Source organism: Triturus cristatus, chromosome 4_2 (assembly GCF_964204655.1).
Source record: "Triturus cristatus chromosome 4_2, aTriCri1.1, whole genome shotgun sequence".
In the NCBI taxonomy this organism is placed as follows: Eukaryota; Metazoa; Chordata; class Amphibia; order Caudata; family Salamandridae; genus Triturus; species Triturus cristatus.
The window spans coordinates 837054918-837076703 of record NC_140586.1 but is presented as its reverse complement, the minus strand read 5'-3'; the positions used below and the strand labels follow the sequence as shown (position 1 = coordinate 837076703).

Here is a 21786-nt window from a genome sequence, read left to right as displayed (position 1 = left end):
TGCTCATCAGAGAAGGACAGCTACTCACGAACGCTTCCATCAAATGTGCACTAGATGCTGCAGACACGGCTGCCAGAGCCATAAACACAAGCGTCATGCTGCGACGACATGCCTGGCTACGGATCTCAGGATTCAAGCCTGAAGTACAAAACAATATACTGAACCAGCCCGTCAACCCCGACTATTTATTCGGGCCAGAGGTTGACACCACCCTCAAAGATAAAGAAGGACACGGACACTGCAAAGTCCATGGGCGCCCTACAAACTCAGTCCTTTCGGAGCGGCTCCTTTCGTCGCCCCGGAAACAAGGGAGCAGGTAGAGGACAGGGGTCACAACAAACATATAACAAAGGCAATACACAGACCACCTACGATAAAAACACCCGAGGTGGATATCGTGGCTCCAGTACAAAGGGCAGAAGACGTGGCTACGGCAACACCAGGTCCTCCCCCAAGAACAAGCAGTGACGCCCTCTCCCTTCCTCCCGACCACATAACACCTGTCGGGGGAAGGCTACAAAGGTTCCTGTCCACGTGGAACTCCATCACCACGGACAGGTGGGTCAAAGATATTGTAAAATACGGTTACTGTCTGGAGTTAACCTCCACTCCACCCACAATACCACCAAGAAGCCGTCCTATGTCCTCAGAGCACTTAACGCTCTTACAGCAAGAGGTGCAAAGTATGCTTCTAAAAGGCGCTATAGAGGTCGTACCCATCCACGAGCAGGGTACGGGAGTGTACTCCCTCTACTTCTTAATTCCAAAAAAGGACGGGTCGCTCAGACCTATATTAGACCTGAGACCCCTGAACCAGTACATTCTTTCAGAGCACTTTCACATGCTCACTCTACAGCAAGTCCTTCCGCTTCTCAAGCAGGGAGACTTCCTAGCCACACTGGACCTCAAGGATGCGTACTTTCACATACCCATCCACCCCTCACACAAAAAATACCTCAGGTTCACTGTTCAGGGGCAGCACTATCAGTTCAAAGTCCTTCCCTTCGGCGTGACAACAGCGCCCAGGGTTTTCACGAAGTGCCTAGCTACGGTGGCAGCACATCTACGGAGGCAGCATATACACGTCTACCCCTACCTAGACGACTGGCTCGTTCAAGCGAAGTCAGCCCAGCAATGTGCAAGCCACATGTCCCGCACCATTCACCTTCTTCACAGTCTGGGATTCTCACTAAATTATCCAAAGTCCCATCTCCAGCCCACACACGTACAACAGTACCTAGGTGCGACTATAGACACTCTGGCGGCCACAGCTCAGCCAAATTTAGTGAGGATCAACAGCATACAACTGCTGATCTCCAAGTTCAAACCCAATCACTCACTTCCAGCGCGAGTGTTTATGCAGTTGATAGGCATGATGGCCTCCTGCATCTTCATAGTCCCGCACGCGAGATTACATATGCGCCCACTTCAGGAGTGCCTAGCACGTCAGTGGAATCAGGCTCAAGGACAGTTAAAGGACCTAGTGTTGGTGAGCGGTCGGGCATACAACTCTCTGCATTGGTGGAATCCACAAAACCTTTGCAAGGGCCGACCATTCCAAGAGCCTGTCCCACAGATAGTACTGACAGCGGACGCGTCTCTCCAGGGATGGGGAGCTCATGTACTCCACTACACAGTGCAGGGACTATGGACAACACAACAAAAGAAGTTGCACATCAACCTTCTGGAACTGATGGCAATCTTCCTAGCCATGAAGGCATTCAAAGTACATCTATGCAACAAGGTCGTGTTGATCCGGACGGACAACATGACCGCAATGTACTACATACAGAAACAGGGAGGAACACACTCTCCACAGTTGTCTCATCTGGCTCAGAGCATGTGGAAGTGGGCCATTCAAAGGAACATGTTCCTCATGGCGGAACACCTCCCTGGCAAGGACAACCAGATGGCGGATCTGCTCAGCAGACACAGCCACCAGATGCACGAGTGGGAGTTACACCCATCAGTACTCCAACCGTACTTCCAGCAGTGGGGTCATCCGGAGATAGACCTATTCGCGACAAGCGAAAACGCAAAATGCCAAAGCTTCGCCGCCAGATTCCCACATCCGCAGTCGCAGGGCAATGCGATATGGATGAACTGGTCCGGCAGATTTGCGTACGCTTTTCCCCCAGCGCCATTGATACCGCTAGTGGCCCGCAAACTCCGACAACACTCCCTGACACTCGTCCTAGTTGCTCCCACGTGGGCACGCCAGCCGTGGTACACCACCTTCCTCGAACTTTCCGTGGTGCCGCATCAAAGGCTGCGGATCAAACCCGCGCACTTGACGCAGAACCATGGAGAGGTTCAGCACCCAGATCCGCAACAGCTGAACCTGGCGATCTGGCTCCTGAAGTCCTAGAGTTTGGCTATCTCAACCTGCCACCTGACTGTATGGACATCATCAAGGAGGCCAGGAGACCCACTACCAGAGCTTGCTATGCAGCCAAATGGAAAAGGTTCGTCATTTATTGCGGTAATAATGACATCAACCCGCTGGACGCATCCATCCAAAACATCATCTGTTACCTCTTACACCTATATCGATGCAATCTGGCGTACACCTCTATACGTGTCCATTTGACCGCAATCTCAGCCTATCTGCAAACCAGGCAGCACCTCTCTCTATTCAGAGTGCCTGCCATCAAAGCATTCTTGGAAGGACTCAAACGAGTCATTCCACCAAGCCACCCACCGGCTCCAATGTGGAACCTCAACTTGGTCCTCACACGCTTGATGGGTCCACCCTTTGAACCTCTACACTCATGCGAGATTCAATTCCTTACCTGGAAAGTGGCCTTCCTTGTAGCGATCACTTCCCTAAGAAGAGTTAGTGAACTCCAGGCACTAACCGTTCAAGAGCCATTTATACAGGTTCACGCCAACAGGGTCGTACTACGTACCAACCCCAAATTCATGCCCAAAGTAATATCGCAGTTCCACATGAATCAGACTATTGAACTGCCAGTTTTCTTCCAAAACCCACAAACTGTTGCAGAAAGGGCACTACATACACTAGATGTACGGAGGGCCCTCATGTACTACATCGACAGGACTAAACCCTTCAGGAAGACAAAACAACTGTTCGTTGCCTTTGCCCCACACCACAAAGGTAACGCCATCTCCAAAGCAGGGATAGCCAGATGGATAGTTAAGTGTATTCAAATCTGTTATCAAAAGGCAAAACGCACATTAACTATTCCACCACGAGCCCACTCAACACGCAAGTTGGGGGCTTCCATGGCTTTTCTAGGAAATATTCCCCTGCATGATATATGCAGAGCAGCCACATGGTCCACTACACACACATTTACAAAACACTATTGCGTAGATGTGCAGTCAAAACAGCAGGCAGCTGTAGGACAGGCTGTTCTCAAAACACTTTTTCAGACCGCTGCAGCTGGCACGGGTAGCCGCCGCCAATAGAGGGCACTGCTATGTATTCTATGCACAGATATGAATTCAGCAGCCCACATGCCTCGAACTGAATATGCTACTTACCAGTATGCATCTGTTCTTGGCATGTAGGGCTGCTGACATTCATATCGCCCTCCCTCCTCCCCGGCGCCTGTAGCAGCTGCAGCTCTCAGAATTAATGCAAGCATGGTCATCACTTTCTGTATCTACTCCATCACTGCCACAATGGCGAAAAACAATCTGAGGATGGAGAGGATGCCCATGCGCACTGTAGTCCAGGGGAGGAGTCACCTATCCAAGGATACTTCGAAGACTCTTCCAGGACAACAACGTGCAAACATCCGGACCCAACACTAGGCGGCGATCTATGCACAGATATGAATGTCAGCAGCCCTACATGCCAAGAACAGATGCATACTGGTAAGTAGCATATTCAATCGTCCGCGAACATGAGAATGGGGATACGTGATCCTGCCAATGCTGGCGCGTCGGTGGGGGTCAGCGAGAGGAAGTCGGCCACCCCGTTGACAAAGAGCGAGAACAGGGTCGGCGCCAAAACACACCCCTGCCGCACGCCCCTGCCAACCGGGAAGTCCTCCGTCACCTCTCCCACACCCCCCCAACGAACCCGAGCAACATTACCCTCATGTAAGCGGATAACTACGGAAAGAAGTTCAGGTGCAAGTCCCAATTCACTCAGGACCTGCCAGAGTTTACTACGTGGGACCAGATCAAAAGCCGCTTTTAGGTCCACAAACACTGCATATAAGGCACCCTTTCCTAAGATCACCATCTTCCAATATAAAATGACAAAACTGAAGACTTGGTCGATTGTGCTTGTCCGGCGTCGGAAACCAGCCTGCATTGGGCTTAGGATTTCCCGATGTTCTATCCATGTTAGGATCTCATGTAGAAACATTCGGCCAATAATCTTCTGTATCGAGTCTATTAGACTGATTGGCCTGTAATTACCCGCAACAGACTTGTCCCCCTTTTTAAATACCGGGACTATTTCTGCTCCCTTCCACGAGAAGGGGATATCAGCTCCCTGGCCATTTGCATTAGCAAGACGCATAATGTATCTACACCATAGGTGTCTATCACTGGTGAACACGTCTGCTGCAATTCCGTCCATACCAGGTGCTTTGCCCCCAGTCACTTTATCTAAAGCCCTCTCCATCTATTATTAAAAATATTTCTTTATCATAATAGACATGGCTAAAAGTGTCACTGGAATTTTCTTCCCGGGATGCAGCATACTGGGGTTTAAAATTATCAACCCACGCATTCTGGGCCACATTATTCTGTGGGCGCTCTGGTATCCCACCCCTATCCCATTTATACATGTCCCAGAACTGCTTACTGTTCTTGTGCCTGCAAACGTCAAGGAGATATTTCCGCATTTCATTGTCCCACATTTCCTTTCCCTCTTTCAAAATCTTCCTATATAGTATAACCTGGCAGATCTTATCAGTATTGGATCTTTCATTTTGAGGGCGCTGCCGAGTTTAGCCCGGGCTTTCCTACATTCAAAATTATACCATCCCTCTTTATTGTGGTGCTTAAAGAGATAGGAAAGTTATTAACCGAACGGAGAGAGACCATCACCCTCTTGCCTCATTATTTAATTTGTCTTTTTCTGGTAATCTACCAGCCCAGCAAGATAACCCAGAGCCCGAACAATCTGTGTCTAATAACTTGCGCTATTTAAAATGGGACAGGATTGTAGAAGACCCAAAAATTATGACAGTGATTAATGAAGAAGTAACTGGTGCACTACAAGTACCTGGTATAGCTGCAGAGGGCTGGAGCTCTTGCCAGACTGTGGTGGAAGTTCATAACAAGCTTTTTGAGGGTTTGAGGAAATATTTTGTTAAACCTATCTCAAAAAGACCGTGCACAATCATATCTCGTTAGATGCGAAGCTCACGTAATGTAGGATGCAACCTAAGGACAGAAAGGGGCAAATTTACTAATCTTTCACGTAGCGCAGGGTAGTAAGCAAGGTTACTGCGTTGCGTGGAAGGGAGAGAGCAGAAACACGCCATATTTACGAAGATTTCTGCTGTCTCGTTGTGCTGGCACACTGAGCAGCCTGGAACCAATGCAGGCACCCTTGCAGCTTAGTGAAAGAGGAAAATGCCTCAGAGGATTGTTTTTCTGCAGGCAGGGACACCGTCCTGCACAAACCAATCCTGCCACCAACGCAGGCACCCGTGCACCTTAGTGCCTAGAGGCATTTTCCTCTTTCTGTGTGTACTGCAGAATACAGCACATGTGGTAACCACGAGGAGAAATCCAGATATTTCTCATAATTACACCTCACTGGGGAAGGTGTAGCATTTTGACTCATTTCAAGATTCACTAGCTTTTGCAAATCTGGGAATACTCCAATATCCATGGGTGAATGCATGGGAACGCCTCCGAGCCGGATCTGTATTGCAGCACAAGCAGCTGCGCTGTTACATTCTTTACAAAGCCAAGCAAGTCAGGCCTTGCAGGGATTTGTAAAGTCAAAATAAGACCCATACTTTCCAAGTCGCTGTTCAGGCAAAACCTCATGGCCTCTCTGCAAGATCTTCTAGTGTGCTTCCAGAACCGAGGCGGGGGAACTGCTTCCTTGATCACAAAGATCTGGTACAAAGTAGCATAGACTGTTCGTGTCTGTCGGCTGCCTGTCTTTCAGTTTATCAAGAATATAGAATGGAAATACTGTAAACAGCCAAGCTGTGGCAATAGGTGTATATTTAGGCAGGCAAATGAAGCCTTATGGCATCGTGAGCACATGCGCTGCCCTTCCCGCCGTGCTCGCGGCTCTGCCCACACTGCTGCATGCTGGTTCCCTGATTAAAGTTACAGGAAAGACTCTGTGATTGTAATGTTTCTGGACAGCACAGCGGGCTTCAAGCTGTCGGCGTATTTTGTGCATCTGTTAGTCATGGAGGTTGGCAGCGAGCTGTTGTCGCTGGTCTGTGTTCAGCTCAGTGCTTCATGCTGGGATTGAGAGTGGGTTCAGGAAGCAGACCACAGGGGGGGCCTGTGTGTGAATCCTCATGTCAGGGTTTCATTATTATAAGGTTGATAAAATGGGTTTCTTTGAGAAGAAGTAAACCTTCATCAGTATGTGTTACTTGAAAAAGAATGGGTAGTGGGATTACAGGTGCTCTTACAGGACTCCTGCTCCCATCGATTTGATTTGGGTACAAACTATGAAGGAGTAAGATCCACCCTGCCCATCTCTAAGCAGTTTGTCGAGGGACAGATACAGTGTGTTCCTTTGCTTCTGCTGCTCCAAGACAGACCCTCTGATGGTGCAGAGAGGGGCGTTACTAGGTCTGTCCTGGTGAAGTGCACAGAGAATTTAGTGACGGCTGTGTGGGAGCCGGGGCCATTGGGTGGGTGGGTGGGAGCCGGGGCCATTGGGTGGGTGGGAGCCGGGGCCATTGGGTGGGTGGGTGGGAGCCGACGACATTGGGTGGGTGGGAGCCGGAGACATTGGGTGGGTGGGAGCCGGGGCCTTTGGGTGGGTGGTAGCCGGGGCCATTGGGTGGGTGGTAGCCGAGGCCATTGGGTGGGTGGGAGAGGCCATTGGGTGGGTGGGTGGGAGCAGAGGCCATGGGTGGGTGGGAGCCGGGGCCATTGGGTGGGTGGGAGCCGGGGCCATTGGGTGGGTGGGAGCCGGGGCCCTTTGATAGCCCGATCCAGCGGTCCTCTGTGCTGGCACTCCTGGAGGGGCAGTGATCGGTTGTAGTGGCCTTTTGTGAGCTCTTTGGGGGTGGGGGCCTAAGTCTTCAGATGTTGATTCTGCGTCTTCCCCACTGCCTCGTAGCGAGTAATAATAATCTGGTATTTGTAAAGGGCAAACTACTCGCCCCTAAGGGTCGCAGGGGGCTGTCGTGGAGATTAAGTGAGCTATTTCCCGGCGTCGCATGATGCTGAGCTGCTGCCGGCACCAGGGATTGAACCGCGAGCCCCGCGATCTGGCGTCAGCCGCTCTGGTCGCTGCACCACTCCTCTCACATAATGGATTCTGGGGAGCATTTGGTAGGTACCTGGGCTGAGAGGCAGTGGGTCTCTGACACTCTGGCGAGGCCAAAATCGGTTACAACTGTCCTGGGGTTGGCAGTTTGAGCTGGACTGTTCCTATTGGAAGGCTGATTGGCATATGAGAGGTTCCCATTTGAGGGAGCATTGTGGGCACACAAAAAAAGATGGACTGGACTGTGGCACAGTATAATTACCATACCAGTGGCTAAAATTGATTCAAGCATTCCACCCATCACGTTTTTAGTTTTTCTCTGTTCTGAAGATAACCGCAGTGAGAATATTTGTTCCTGTCAATAGCTATTTTTCCAGTGGTGTGCGAGCAAATTAAGTTCTCACTGTCTGTCAGACAAGGCCATAGACCATAGGAAGACCGTTCTCTGCCCCTTCTACCACACCCAAGAACTTACGTTTGTATTTCAGGGAGCGCACTGGGAATCGTGTGACGCTACAAGGCAACATGGATCCATGTGCACTCTACGCACCAAAGGTGAGTTCAATGAATATTAACATGGAAGTTTTTAATAATACTATAAAAAACTGCGTCATGTTCTTTTTACAATCTAGTTGTGCCATTGCTCATCTACAAGGAAATGACATACCCACTGTACTGAAATATGTTATTACCGTTGAGATGTAAGTCACAATGCCACTGTCCGAGCCTGATGAGATTGTGAAAGCAGGAGACTGATGTATCCTCGTCCTTCTTTAGTGTTGATCAATAATAGGAATGTAGAATGTTATCTGTGTTCTGTGTTCTGGATTGGTGCCAGCAGTACTGTTACAGCTGCTGGACAAGACAGACCTGTTTCCTGTGACTAATAAAGAAGATAACCTACTACCGGTATTCTGTGGAACAATATATACAACAAATTATTGGCAACGAGCTGGCAGACGAACTAGAATTAAGCTTGCAATTGAGCTCAATTATGACTGCTTTTTAAACAAGCATTGGCAAAGCCAGTTGGTCTGGGTTTGATGTGGTAAAGCAAATAGTCGAACATTAGAGCAGGACACTTGAGGTGATGTAGACCTAGGGTGTTGGCTGTAAAGTAGTAGTAGGTGTCTGCCAATATGGTGACCGAGTAAGTTGCTCGCCTATTTGATCCTGCTGACATCTTTGGATTCTCTCTGGCCGCGCTCTCCAGCACCTGAACTGAAAGCCAGAGACCCTGGGAACTGCAGACTGCTGGCTGGCTGCTATCTGGGGGGGCCGACGGGGGCACTGGGTGGACCGCAGCAGGCCCTATCAGAAAAGACAAGAGTATCGACGCAGCAGACGGAACTCTGATCCTTGCTGCCAGGCTGGCCTGTGGTTTTCGAACCCTGACGGCTACCTCGGAGCCTGGAGGGAGATCTGGCTTCGTCCGCCTCAGCCCCGGGGGAGTGCCAGTCGGCTGATGTGTCCGGCGCAGCCTGATCTAGCATGTGCTGCTGATGACGATGCCGCTGGGCCCTGGTGCCAAGGGCCCAGCAGATCAACAGTGATGGACAGGGGACACGGGTGGGGATGTAATGGCCGTCCCGTCATCCTTCTGACTCGAGCATATGGGCCCCCCACTGAGATCCAGAAGGAAAGCTATGGAGACCCTGATGGAGAGTGCGGCTTTGTCCTGAATACCCTTGTGCTGTGAAAGTGGACGCTACCCATTCTCCCCCCAACTCCCAACTGGTGAGTGACATTGGTTGGCATCTGGGAGTTTAATGTCCTTGTGCGTGTTGGCCCACCCAACAGGTCCGGGAACCATGGCGAGATACTCGAGAGCCAGCACTGCAGTGATAAGGAGTCTGCTGTCTAGGCCCCCCTCAAAGCGTAGTTGTTTAAAAAGAAAATATAAATATCTTTTTATTAAGCATATCTGTGGGTACAGCATAGCAGACATAGATAGCATACTTCTGTAGTAGGGGATCTCTGTGTATAGTCATAATCTAGTGAATAGTCCCGCCCATGTGCGTGGACCCCGGAGCAATAAAAAATCTCTAAAAGGTGACAAATCATGCAGACCTGCATACACCTGTAAGAGAGAATTTAATTTAAAGACAGATAATGCAGCCTATACCCACAGGCTACACTGTCCAGTACTTCAACTAGAATTCCACCAACATCCACAAACAGCACTGCCTGTCTAGTTTTTCTCCACACAAAGGAAAAAACCCTGCCTCTACCAGCAAAAGCCTCTGGAATGATAGAGAGGAAGGAGTGGACAGACAAGCCCCATAGGCTGCCATTATGTGGCTTGGAACAGGATACTGTGCCTTTAAGAAAACTTTCCAGTTTTCCAGAACTTTCCCCAGTATCCCAGAATGCCCAGCAGGTCCCATTTACTTTCAGTTCTTTTTTCCGGCTCCTGCTAGCAGGACCCTGGAGCATTGAGCTCTCCCCTTTTCAAGGGTTTAATTGAGATTTTGGCAATTTGTCACTTTTTCTTGTGTTTAGTAGCTGGTACTGTCAACATGCCTGGCTTGTTCGACAAGTGCCCGGAATGTGGTCGAAAGAAGGCTAAAACTGATCCACACGAGGTGTGCATAGGTTGCCTTCCCCAGTCCCACGTGCCTGAAAGCTGTACCATCTGCCACTCGTTCTCAGCCAGGACCCTGAGGGACAGAATGAAAATCAGGCTTCAAGTTCTGGAGGAACGAAGACTGAAGGCACCAGGTGGGTCTGGAGGGGCTGATTTGGCCCATACTGAGGCCTCTGGGGGGCTCCCCAGGGGCAGGAAGACCAGTAAGCGCTCCCACTCCCCGTCGAGGGCGTCGACGGCGACGTCGAGGAGGATGACCACCGTCTGTTCGCCGTCCCCCCAGGGCTCTGGGGAGAAGCGGCGTCGACGATCGCCGTCGAGGGACCTGAATAGGCCGCCGTCGACTACATCGGCGTCGGCGACGACGACGTCGTCGGCTCCGTCCAGCGGTCGTCGTCGAGATGGGACCCGGCGTCGGCATTCGCCGTCGAGGGATCGCAGCTCGCCGTCTATGAAGAGGAGAAGGAGATCGACGTCGAGACGCTTGAGGTCGCCGTCGAGGCGAAGGTCGCCGTCGAGGCACAGGTCGCCGTCGAGGCGAAGATCGGCGTCGAGGCACAGGTCGCCGTCGAGGCACAGGTCGCCGTCGAGGCGCAGGTCGGCGTCGAGACGCAGGTCACCGTCGAGGAGAAGATCGACGTCGAGGAGAAGATCGACGTCGAGGAGAAGATCGACGTCGAGGAAGAGAGAGTCACCGGGATCGGTGTACTCGGTGGTGTATACGCCGCCTCGGATGCCTCCGTCGCCGCCTCCTCTCCCGCCGACGCCGCCTCCACCTCCACCACCACCTCCACAAACACCACCACCGCCACCTCGGCCGCGGACGCTGCCTCCGCCGCCCCAGCCTCTGTCGCTGCCACGCACCCCTGTGGGACCGCCGCCGGTTCCCCCGCGGTCGGTTTCCCTTCCACGGTACCAGACTCCGCCGCAGGGGACCCCGAAGCCACGACGTCCACGGTCGCCTGGACCAGCGAGACCGGCGGACAGGCCGAAGCCGAAGAGGTCGCGCTCCCGCTCCCGCTCTCACAGGAGGAGAAGATCACGGAGCCGTGGACGGTCCTCGTCGGACTCAAGACTACGCCGTAGGAGGTATAGGTCCAGGTCGCGCACGCGCTCCTCGGACAGAGACCTTTCCCCGACGCTGTCGGACTCCCCGGGGACGAGGGTGTCTCCGGTGGACGACTTGGTCTCGTTCCAAGAGGTGCTGTTGCGAGGGGCTGCAAAGTTGGGTATCACGGTGACGGTTCCAACACCCACGACGTCCGTGATATTCGAGACGCTTCATAAAAAACACCTGTCTCGCCCCCTACTGCCTCTGGTACCAGGACTGGTGGAACCCGCCTTGGAGCTGTTCCTTACTCCCGCGACGACGAAGGCCGCTCCTTCCAGGCTCATGAAAAAGTACAGGGCCCCGGAGTCGGATCCGTCATTTTTGAGAGTGGACCCGAAGCCGGATTCGGTGATCGTGACGGCGGCAAGAAAACAACATGCGACCGCCCCGTCCTCCACGGTTCCACCCGACAAAGAAAGCCACTGGCTGGATTCTGCGGGCAGGAAGGTGTGTGGTACCGCCGCCACCACCATGAAGGCGGCGAGTGCAGGGGCTTTGTTGGGCCGTTACGACCGGGCCCTGTGGGAGTCCCTGCAGCAATATGCAGACCTCCTGCCACGGGACAAGAAGGAGGACTTCTTGGAGACGGTGCGCGAAGGCATGCTGGTGTCGAACCAAACGATCAGCGCAGCGGCGGACGTATCTTTATTGGCCGCCCACGCCTACTGTCATGGCGTCCACCAGCGGCGCCATTCGTGGTTGCGCCTGACGTCCCTCAAGCCAGAGGCGCAGCAAAGAGTGGCCAACCTGCCCTTCTCGGGGGAAACCCTGTTCGGGAAGCATGCGGATGATGAGATGGCCCGCATGAAGGCTGAGGCGGAAACCCTGACGGCCGTCGGGTTGGAGAAGGCCGAGAAAAAGAAGCGCCCGTTCCAAAGGAGGTTCGGGTCGTCGGGCAGAGGGCGTGGGCAGGGCTCGGGACAGCAGCAGCCGCAACAGCAGCAGTTCCGCAAGCCCTTCCAGAAGCGCCAGAGGGGTAGAGGAGGCCAGCAGGCTACTACCACAACCAAGGGCCCGGCCGGGTCTCGGCCCTGAGCGGTTACTTCCCCCTCAACCGTTACCCACTCCAGTGGGGGGAAGCATTCAATTTTTTCCGGCAGAGTGGAGAAAAATTACTCAGGACAAGTGGGTGCTGAATATTGTTTGCAATGGATACAGTCTTCGGTTTATCAGCCCGCCTCCAGCGATTCCGCCGGTCAGCTCTCGATTCCAGCTGAGAGCTCCAGGCGGAGGCAGACCTCTTGTTGAGAAAAAAGGCGGTAGAAGAGGTACCTCTGTCTCAAAGGGGAAGAGGTCTGTACTCTCGGTTCTTTCTCGTTCGCAAGAAGGACAAGAACGAGTTCAGGCCCATTCTGGATTTGCGGCAGGCAAACAAATGGATTCGCAGAGAGAAGTTCCGCATGCTTTCGTTGCACCAGATTTACCCTCAGCCGCAACGGGGAGACTGGCTCTGTGCCATAGATCTACAGGATGCGTACTTCCATGTGCCCATAGCGAGGAAGCACAGGAAGTTCCTGCGATTCCAAGTCGGCGCCAATCGCTATCAATACACAGTACTGCCATTCGGGCTAAAATCTGCGCCCAGGACCTTTTCGAAGTGCATGGCAGTGGTGGCGGCACACCTGCGGAGGAACAAGGTGTTTGTCTACCCGTATCTGGACAATTAGCTGATCAAGGCATCATCCTTCGTGGAAGCGCAAGAACACTTCCGATGGACGTGCGAGCTCTTGCACAAGCTGGGGTTACACGTCAACATGTCCAAGTCGGTCACGACTCCGGTCCAGTGCATACAGTACCTGGGGGCCTCCATCGATGCGCGGTCAGCAAGCGTGTCTCCTTCGGAGGAGAGACGGTTATCACTCCTTCGGAAGGCTCAGGACCTCAGGACTGCTCCATTGACGACAGTGAGGAAGGTGTCGTCTCTACTGGGATCGATGGCCTCCTGTATCTTCCTCACGCCCGGCTTCACATGAGACCACTGCAGGAGTGTTTGGAGGATCAGTGGGATCAGAGGACAGGCTCTTGGGACGACAAGATACGTCTGTCGCTGCATGCTCTTCAGTCTCTGAAGTGGTGGTGTTCGGCGGAAAACCTCCTCAAGGGGGTTCCCTTCCACAAGGACATTCCCACGACGAGTGTCGTGACGGATGCGTCTCTCCAGGGCTGGGGAGCGCATTCTGGGGACTTGCAGATTCAGGGAAAGTGGTCTGCTTTGGAATCGACGTACCACATCAATTTCCTGGAACTCAGATCTGTCTTCCTGGCACTGAAGGCCTTCCTTCCGTCCTTCCAGACCAACTCGCTGCTGATACAGACGGACAATACAACCACGATGTATTATCTCAACAAGCAGGGGGGGTCGAGATCGCGCACTCTGTCGCAGGAGGCGCAGGCGATCTGGCGCTGGCTGCTGGCCAGAGGACTGACGATTACGGCCACGCATCTGCCAGGAGTGCAGAATGCTCAGGCGGACGCCTTGAGCAGGCTGATTCAGGAAAACCACGAATGGGTCATAAACGACGAAGTACTAGGAGAAGTCTTCGCAAGATGGGGGACTCCAGACGTAGATCTGTTCGCCACCGCCGAAAACAGCAAATGCCGAGACTTCGCATCCAGGTACTACCAGCGGGGGACGCTGGGGAATGCGCTATGGATCGATTGGTCGAACAGCTTTCTGTACGCTTTTCCACCCATTCCCCTGATTCCGGCGGTGCTCATCAAGTTGTCCCAGTCCAGGGCGCGGATGATCCTGATCGCCCCGGAGTGGCCCAGGCAGTGGTGGTTCACGGACCTTCTTCACCGGTCTCTCCTTCCTCACATGCGGTTCTGTGCAGGCTGGACCTTCTCACGAAGTTCGGGGGGCGTATGGTGCACCCCAACCTCTCGTCTTTGAGTTTGGCGGCATGGCTCCTGAAATAGTGCAATATGGCCATCTGAATCTACCAGACGATTGTATGGACATTCTGAAGGAGTCTAAGCGACCTTCCACTAGAACATCCTATGCTTACAAGTGGAAGAGGTTCTGTATCTGGTGTAAGTCCAAGAACTTTGATCCGACAACATGTAAGGAAGATGTCATCCTTCCATACCTTTTACATCTGGCGCAGTCTGGCCTTAATTTCCATTCCATTAAGGTTCATCTGGCTGCTTTGACGGCTTACAGGAAATGCCCTTCACAGACTTCCTTCTTTCAGATCCCTGTGGTCAAGGATTTTTTGGAAGGCTTGAAGAAAGTGTTTCCTCCCGTCAGACTTCCCTCGCCTTCCTGGGACTTGAATGTGGTGCTGTCCAGACTGATGAAGGAGCCTTTTGAACCCATTCACAAGGCTTCATTGCAGCACCTATCCTGGAAGGCGGCGTTCCTAGTGGCCATTACATCGGCCCGCAGGGTGAGTGAACTTCAGGCATTATGTTGTCAAGAACCTTATACTGTGTTTCATGCTGCTAAGGTTGTGATGCGTACTCACCCTAAATTTCTTCCTAAGGTTATCTCTGATTTTCATGTCAACCAGACCATAACTTTACCTACGTTCTTTCAGAATCCCTCTTCGCCAGCGGAAAGGTCTCTCCATTCCCTGGATGTTCGGAGGGTGTTGAAATTATATCTGGATAAGACCAAGGATATTCGTAGGTCTGACCAATTGTTTGTTAATTATAGATCAGTCAGGACTGGTCTTGCGACCTCTAAGCAGTCCATTTCTCGGTGGATTGTGTCCTGCATACAATTGTGTTATCAAAAGGCTAATAAGACCTTAGGGGGTAAACCTAAGGCTCATTCCACCAGGGGCAAAGCTGCCACGACGGCTTTGCTGCGTAATGTTCCGATTGCGGAAATCTGTAAGGCGGCCACTTGGAAGTCGGTCCATACCTTTGCTGCGCATTACTGTCTGGACACGGATGCCAGGGCAGATGCTCAGGTTGGGCAGGCTTCGCTGCGAAATTTGTTCGCACAGTAGTGGTAGTGTCTTGTGTGTTCTCCACCGCTTTTGTTGTGTGGGGATGGGCTTGCCATTCTATTCACTAGATTATGACTATACACAGAGATCCCCTACTACAGAAGGAGTAGTTTCTTTTCTGTAACTCCAGTTCTGTAGTAGGGGTATCTCTGTTATAGTCATAAGCGCCCGCCCTCCTCCCCGGTGGAGAGATACTTATTCATATGTAGAATGCTACAGGTCTGGCGTGCTACGCCTTCAAAAAGAACTGAAAGTAAATGGGACCTGCTGGGCATTCTGGGATACTGGGGAAAGTTCTGGAAAACTGGAAAGTTTTCTTAAAGGCACAGTATCCTGTTCCAAGCCACATAATGGCAGCCTATGGGGCTTGTCTGTCCACTCCTTCCTCTCTATCATTCCAGAGGCTTTTGCTGGTAGAGGCAGGGTTTTTTCCTTTGTGTGGAGAAAAACTAGACAGGCAGTGCTGTTTGTGGATGTTGGTGGAATTCTAGTTGAAGTACTGGACAGTGTAGCCTGTGGGTATAGGCTGCATTATCTGTCTTTAAATTAAATTCTCTCTTAAAGGTGTATGCAGGTCTGCATGATTTGTCACCTTTTAGAGATTATTTTTTATTGCTCCGGGGTCCACGCACATGGGCGGGACTATTCACTAGATTATGACTATAACAGAGATACCCCTACTACAGAACTGGAGTTACAGAAAAGAAACTACTCCTTATCACGTGTTCCCAGGAACCTGGGGGTTGGTGAACAAGAGCACATTTAGGTCATAAATTCTACAGTTGGAACCTTTCCAGTCGCTGACCAGAACACCACCATAACACTAGCAAATGCTTGCGCGTATGACTGTCTGGTGCACCACAGAGATGCTGCATATAACTTAGTATACCAAAGGGAGGGAGGAAGGAGGTGGTGGGGGGGGGGGGCGGGGTGGGGTGTTTCCGGTCTCCTCTCGTCATTTCAGATGTACTGTGACGTCGATATAGATTATTATCCAGTCTGTGTGTCCAGTACTATACCAGTGGGGGCCTTACCTCTTCCGCGCATAGCCGCAAGTAAGCCTGCAGTGGTTCTCGTGGGTCTCTTGGTCAGGTCTGGGTAGGCATAAGGTCCTGGTAAGCTGACAGGTGCCCCTGGCAGAACACCGCATCCTTGAGCCAGTCCTCTCTATGTGGAACCTGGCGTCTACCCCAGCACATCGCAACAGGTCTCTTGACAAGCAACAGAAGTGTGGCTGCCAGTTTCCTGCTGTTCGCCAGCAGACCCTTCACATATCCTAGCAGCCCGACTAGGTGGGATCACTCTATTCGCATGCCAAGCATCTCCTCGATGGTCTCGAAGATGGTTGGCCAGTATTGGTGAATGCCTGGGCGTTCCCAGGCGAGATGGAGGAAGGTTGCGTCAGGGGACCTCCAACGTTGGCAGCTTGCATCCTCCCTCAGACCAATTTTATGAAGCAATTCAGGTTACCTATACAGTCTATGTAGATATTTAAAGTGAATAAGGCAGAGCTGATAGTTAGGGGGGGTGGGATAATGCTTTTGCCTGCGCGCAGTAGAAAGTCCATTGTTTCGGCATAATGGATATTCCAAGCGAGACCTCCCATTTCCTCTGGATTGCATATGGGCGCTGAGCGCTGCATGTTAGAGTATAGCCGTATGATCAATCTACGTGGGGGTCCTTTAAAAGGCGCACTAATGTGTGGAACGTGGGTGTAGCAGCAGGGAAGGAGGTAGAATACGAATGCAGTGCCATTCGCAACTGGTAATAGGTCATTTGTTCTAGTGCAGCCAGCTCTTTCCCCCCCCCCCCCCCCCCCCCCCCCTGCACCTGATGAAGTTCCCCTCTGGGAACGCATCTCCCATCTTGTGTAGCTGGAGTTTCCTCAGTTGTTGCAGGGACCTGCCTCCGCAAATGGGGGTAATGCGGGGTAACTGGGCAGAGGAACAGAGGGAGCATATAGCGCATTTAGCCGCAACTGATGGTGCAGCCCGTGCCATGCCCACACTGTGCATCCCACCATATCCACGCCAGATCGTGGCCAGGGCTGTGCTCTGTATAGCTCCATATGCAGCGGGTTCGGTGATGCTTAGTCATGTTCAGGCGCCATAAACTGCGCAGGGAATACTGGCCGTTTTATGTATAGTATTACATCGTCCACGTATAAAGAGACCAGTATCACCGATGAGTAAATGCCAGTGCGTGGTGTGCATAATGTTGTCTCAAGGGGCACCATGGCAGTGGCAAAGAGTAGGGGTTGCAGGGGGCACCCCTGACTCGTGCTGCGGGAAACTTGAAAGGGGGGGGGATATCACACAGCTTACTCTGATCCGTGCGGAGGGGCGGGAATATAGAAGAGCGATAAGTTCAATGAATTGGCACTGACCCCTATGTGGGCAAGAAGCGCAAAGTGGTACAGCCATTCAAGCGACTCAAATGCTTTGGTGGTGTCTTGGAAAGTTGCCGCTGCCTGCAGCGTCGGGTCCATCTCTTACATTGTGGCAAAGTGTCCATAGGTTATGTGCAGTGGCCCCCCCTGAATGAAGCTGCATTGATCAGGTCTTAGTACCAAGGGCATCAGCGGCAGGAGCCTCAACGCGATATGTTTAGCCAATATCTTATTGTCCAAGTTTATCATGGACAGGGGCCTGTAGGAATCACACCTCTGATTTATTCGATGGTAACTTGGGGAGGGCTATTCACCTCCATTTGGAACTCCCTCCCTTTTTGGAACTCCTCACCCTTATCCACAGTTGGTCGTATAGCCATAACTAAAATCCTAATTCTTCCTAGGTTATTCTACTTGTTTGAAGCACTTCCACTCATACTGAGGCGGCCCTCTTTCAATGAGCTACGTTCCTTATCGTCAGTGGTGATATGGGCCACTGGGAGGAATAGGGTACAGTTGGCTGACCTCCATCTCGCTCAAGACGAAGGGTGCCGCGCTGCTCCTGACTTTGAATTATGCTACACAGCAGCGCAACTGTAGTCGTCAATGCAACGGCTAATGGAGTCTGCTGATTCGGAGGCCCAGATTATACAGGATCATTTAGATGGCTTACCGCTGCTGCTGGGACTATGGAGTACAGAGGAAAAGCGAACTACCACCAACATGCTGTTCAGGACAGCTCACTGGTGCTGTTAAAAGTTAATTCAGGGTGCTCCCGCAAAAACACGCATACGCGTCGGAGTTGTCCCTTTGGTCCAAACTAGAGTGTGTTCCTGGCTGCTATACATGATGCATGCTTCTGGACAGAGTCTGATGTCACGGAGTGGGAGGGCGGGGGGGTGGGAAGATTTCCACGATGGAACTTGGCGACCCTTTTCATGGCATGTAATGTTTGTAAATGTAATTGATCACTGGTGGCTGGACTCAAACAACTTTTTTTTTTTTTAGTATATCTTTGAGTTACATGCCCAACTTCTCGTTACTTTTAGATCTAAGGCAGTGGTGTAGTTGTTCTGCAGCTGTACATATTGTAAGCAGTATTGCTGTTACTTTTATATCTGAACTGCTGTGGTCAACTGGAAACTGAAGGGGTAGGAATTGCTTAAAAGTGTTAACGAGTGGTCCTTATGCTTTGTGTGATGTCTTACGAAAAGTAATAAAGAACTATGTAAAATTGTTAAGAGGATGGTCAAAGAAAGCAAGTGGTTGGAAAGAGGTGGACCTAAAGATATAGTATATTTTATCATATACAACATTACACTGAGAATTCAACACAATTTGTTTCCGCTTTGTTTCTTTTCTAATTTCTTTTATTCCTTCTTTAGATACTTCATTCAGTACAGCGATCCAGCCAACACGTGTTTCGCGCCCAATTTCACTTCTTCAGGGCTCTTAATTCAGTATCTTTAAGGTCATACTGGTCTATCTTTGTTGCCCAACTTCTTTTAACTTCTTCCTCGTTTGGATTAATATCAGTCACTCTTAAAATTCTAATGTGCGTCGCTTCTTGTCACCACAATTCAATCTTTCCAATGTTAAAAAATGATGATTATAGACCAATGTGGGGTCCCCCTGATTCGGGTTGTGTTCTGACTATGGACCTCATTTTGAATTGAACAGGAAGAACAGAGGTCCGTAGACGGAACACGACCCGTATCAGGGGGACCACACATTCAGTCAATCGGGGTTTGTGAAGCGCAGCTACTCACCCGGAAGGGTCTCAAGGTGCTGGGGGAAAGAGGGGGTCCATGGCTCGTATGCCCTCGCAGAGAATCATCAGAGGGCTATCATAGCCCATCAAGGTGCTTGCGGTGCCAGACGCTCATGGAGATTCATCGGAGAGCCAGGCCTTGAGGTTCTTCAGGAACTTGGAGAGAGTTGGTGTCTGGTGGAGGTGGAGAGGGAGGGTGTTCCATGCTTTGGCCACGAGAAAGGAGAAGGAGCGACCTCCTGTTCTGGTTTTCCTGATGCGTGGTATCGTGGCGAGGGAGAGCTGGGCTGAGCGGAAGGATCTTTGGGGTGCATGGAACGAGAGGCGGTGGTTCATGTAGGCGGGGCTGGTGTTGTGGAGGGCTTTGTGGGCGTGGGTGAGAAGCTTGAAGGTGATTCTCTTCTCGATGGGGAGCCAGTGTAGTGCCCGCAGGTTTTGGGTGATGTGGCAGTGGTGCGGAAGGTTAAGGACTAGTCTGGCGGTGGCGTTTTGGATGTTCTAGAGTTTGCGGGAGAGTTTCTTGTTGATCCCGGCATAGAGTGCATTGCCGCAGTCCAGTCTGCTGCTGCTGGGGGCGTGGTTGACGATTTTTCTGTGTTCGAGGGGGATCCAGTTGAAAGTTTTACGTAGGAGACTGAGGGTGTGAAGACAGGAAGAGGTGATGGCGTTGATCTGGCGGTCCATTTTGAGTTCGGAGTCCAGGATGATTCCGAGGTTGGGTGTGTGGATGGGGGTGGGTTCCTGAGGGCAGGTTCCTGAGGGCAGGAGGCGACCAGGTGTTGGGATGTGGACCTATGATGAGTACTTCAGTTTTGTGTGTGTTCAGTTGTAGGCAGCTGTTCTTCATCCACTTGGCGACTGCTTCCATTCCTTCTTGAGAGTTGTGTTTCAAGATGTTGGGTTCTTTGGATAGTGAGAGGACGAGTTGTGTGTCATCTGCATACGTTTGCTCTGACGATGGGAGAAAGAGGGGCCATGTAAATGTTGAACAGGGTGGGACAAATGGAGGATCCTTGGGAGACTCTACAGGTTGTTGGTGTGGGCTCCGAGATGAAGGGAGGGAGTCTGACCTGCTGAGTTCTGCCGGAGAGGAATGAGCGGATCCAGTCGAGGGCTTTGTTCCGGATTCCTGCATTGTGGAGTCTGCTAGCTAGGTTGTGGTGTGAGACTGGGTCGAAGGTCGCGGAGAGCTCCAGGAGGATGAGGGCCACAGTCTCTCCTCTGTCGAGGTGGGAGCGGATGTCGTCTGTCGCTGCGATGAGGGCAGTCTCTGTGCTGTGGTTCTTCCTGAAGCCTAATTGGGAGGAGTCGAGTTGTTGTACTCGTCGATGAAGGAGGAGAGTTGGCGGTTGACAGCATTTTTAGTGACTTTCGATGTGTAGGGAAGTAGGGAGATCGGTCTGAAATTCTTGAGGTCGGTGGGGTCTGTTGAGGGTTTCTTTAGGAGAGGGTTGATCTCCGCGTGTTTCCAGTCATCAGGGAAGGAGGAGGTCTCAAAGGATCAGTTGATGATACTTTGTAGCACGGGGAGGCGATAATGTCTGTGGCTTTTTGGTAAATGTGGTGGGGGCAGGGGTCCGTGGGGGCCCCGGAGTAGGTAATCCTCATGGTTTTTAGGATGTCTTCGATGCTGAGGGCGGTCCAGCTGTCCTTTTCGGCTGTGTGGTGCAGGGAGAGGAGGGTGAGGGTTCCTCATGGAGGATGTTGTTGTCGAAGTTGTCATGGATGGTCTTGATTTTGTGATGGAAGAAGGCGTTGAGTTTGTCGCAGAGGTCCTGGGAGGGTGGGATGTTGGTAAACTCGCTGTTGGGTTGGGCAAAGTCTTTGATGATCCTGAAGAGTTTCTTGCTGTTGCGTGCGTGCGTGCGTGTGTGTGTGTGTGTGTGTGTGTGTGTGTGTGTGTGTGTGTGTGGGCGGAGATTCTGTCCTGGAGTGCTTTCTGCCTCGAGTGCCTGATGAGTTTGTGGTGGGCAGGAGTGTCTGTTTTGTAGTTTTCCAGGTTCACTGGGGTTTTGGAGTTTCTCCATAGTTTCTCGAGACATCCGCAGGTTCGTCTGAAGTTCGGTGGAGAACCAGCTAGCCTTCTTGGCGAGAGGGTTGGGAGATTTCTTGAGGGGGGTGATGGTGTTGGCGCAGTCGGTGATCCATTTGTGTAGGGTGCGGGGGTTAGTCTATAATCTTCATTTTTTTAACATTAGGAAGATTGAATTGTGGTGACAATAAGCAACGCACATTAGAATTTAAGAGTGACTTATATTAATCCAAACGAGAAAGAAGTTAAAAGAAGTTGGGTAATAAAGAAAGACCAGTATGACCTTACAGATACTGAATTAAGAGCCCCGAAGAAGCAAAATTGGGCACAAAACACGTGTTGGCTGTATCGCTGTACTGAGTGAAGCAGGCTGTATTGAATGGAGAATCTAAAGAAGGAATAAAAGAAATAACAAAAGAAGCAAAGCGGAAGGAGTGTTGTGTTGAATTCTCAGTATAAGAGAGAGAGTGTGTGTGTGTGTGTGTGTGTGTGTGTGTGTGTGTGTGTGTGTGTGTGTGTGTGTGTGTGTGTGTGTGTG

The 21786-nt window shown here is 51.5% G+C and overlaps 1 protein-coding gene across 2 annotated transcripts in view; it reads left to right on the top strand.

The window, feature by feature from the left end:
* UROD (uroporphyrinogen decarboxylase) overlaps positions 1 to 21786 on the top strand; it is a 149645-nt gene that overhangs the window by 111353 nt on the left and 16506 nt on the right. For both annotated transcript variants that reach the window (XM_085602811.1, XM_085602810.1), the window contains one exon: positions 7891 to 7957. In XM_085602811.1, the coding sequence (XP_085458937.1) occupies positions 7891 to 7957 (67 nt within the window). The remainder of the gene's footprint in view (positions 1 to 7890; positions 7958 to 21786) is intronic.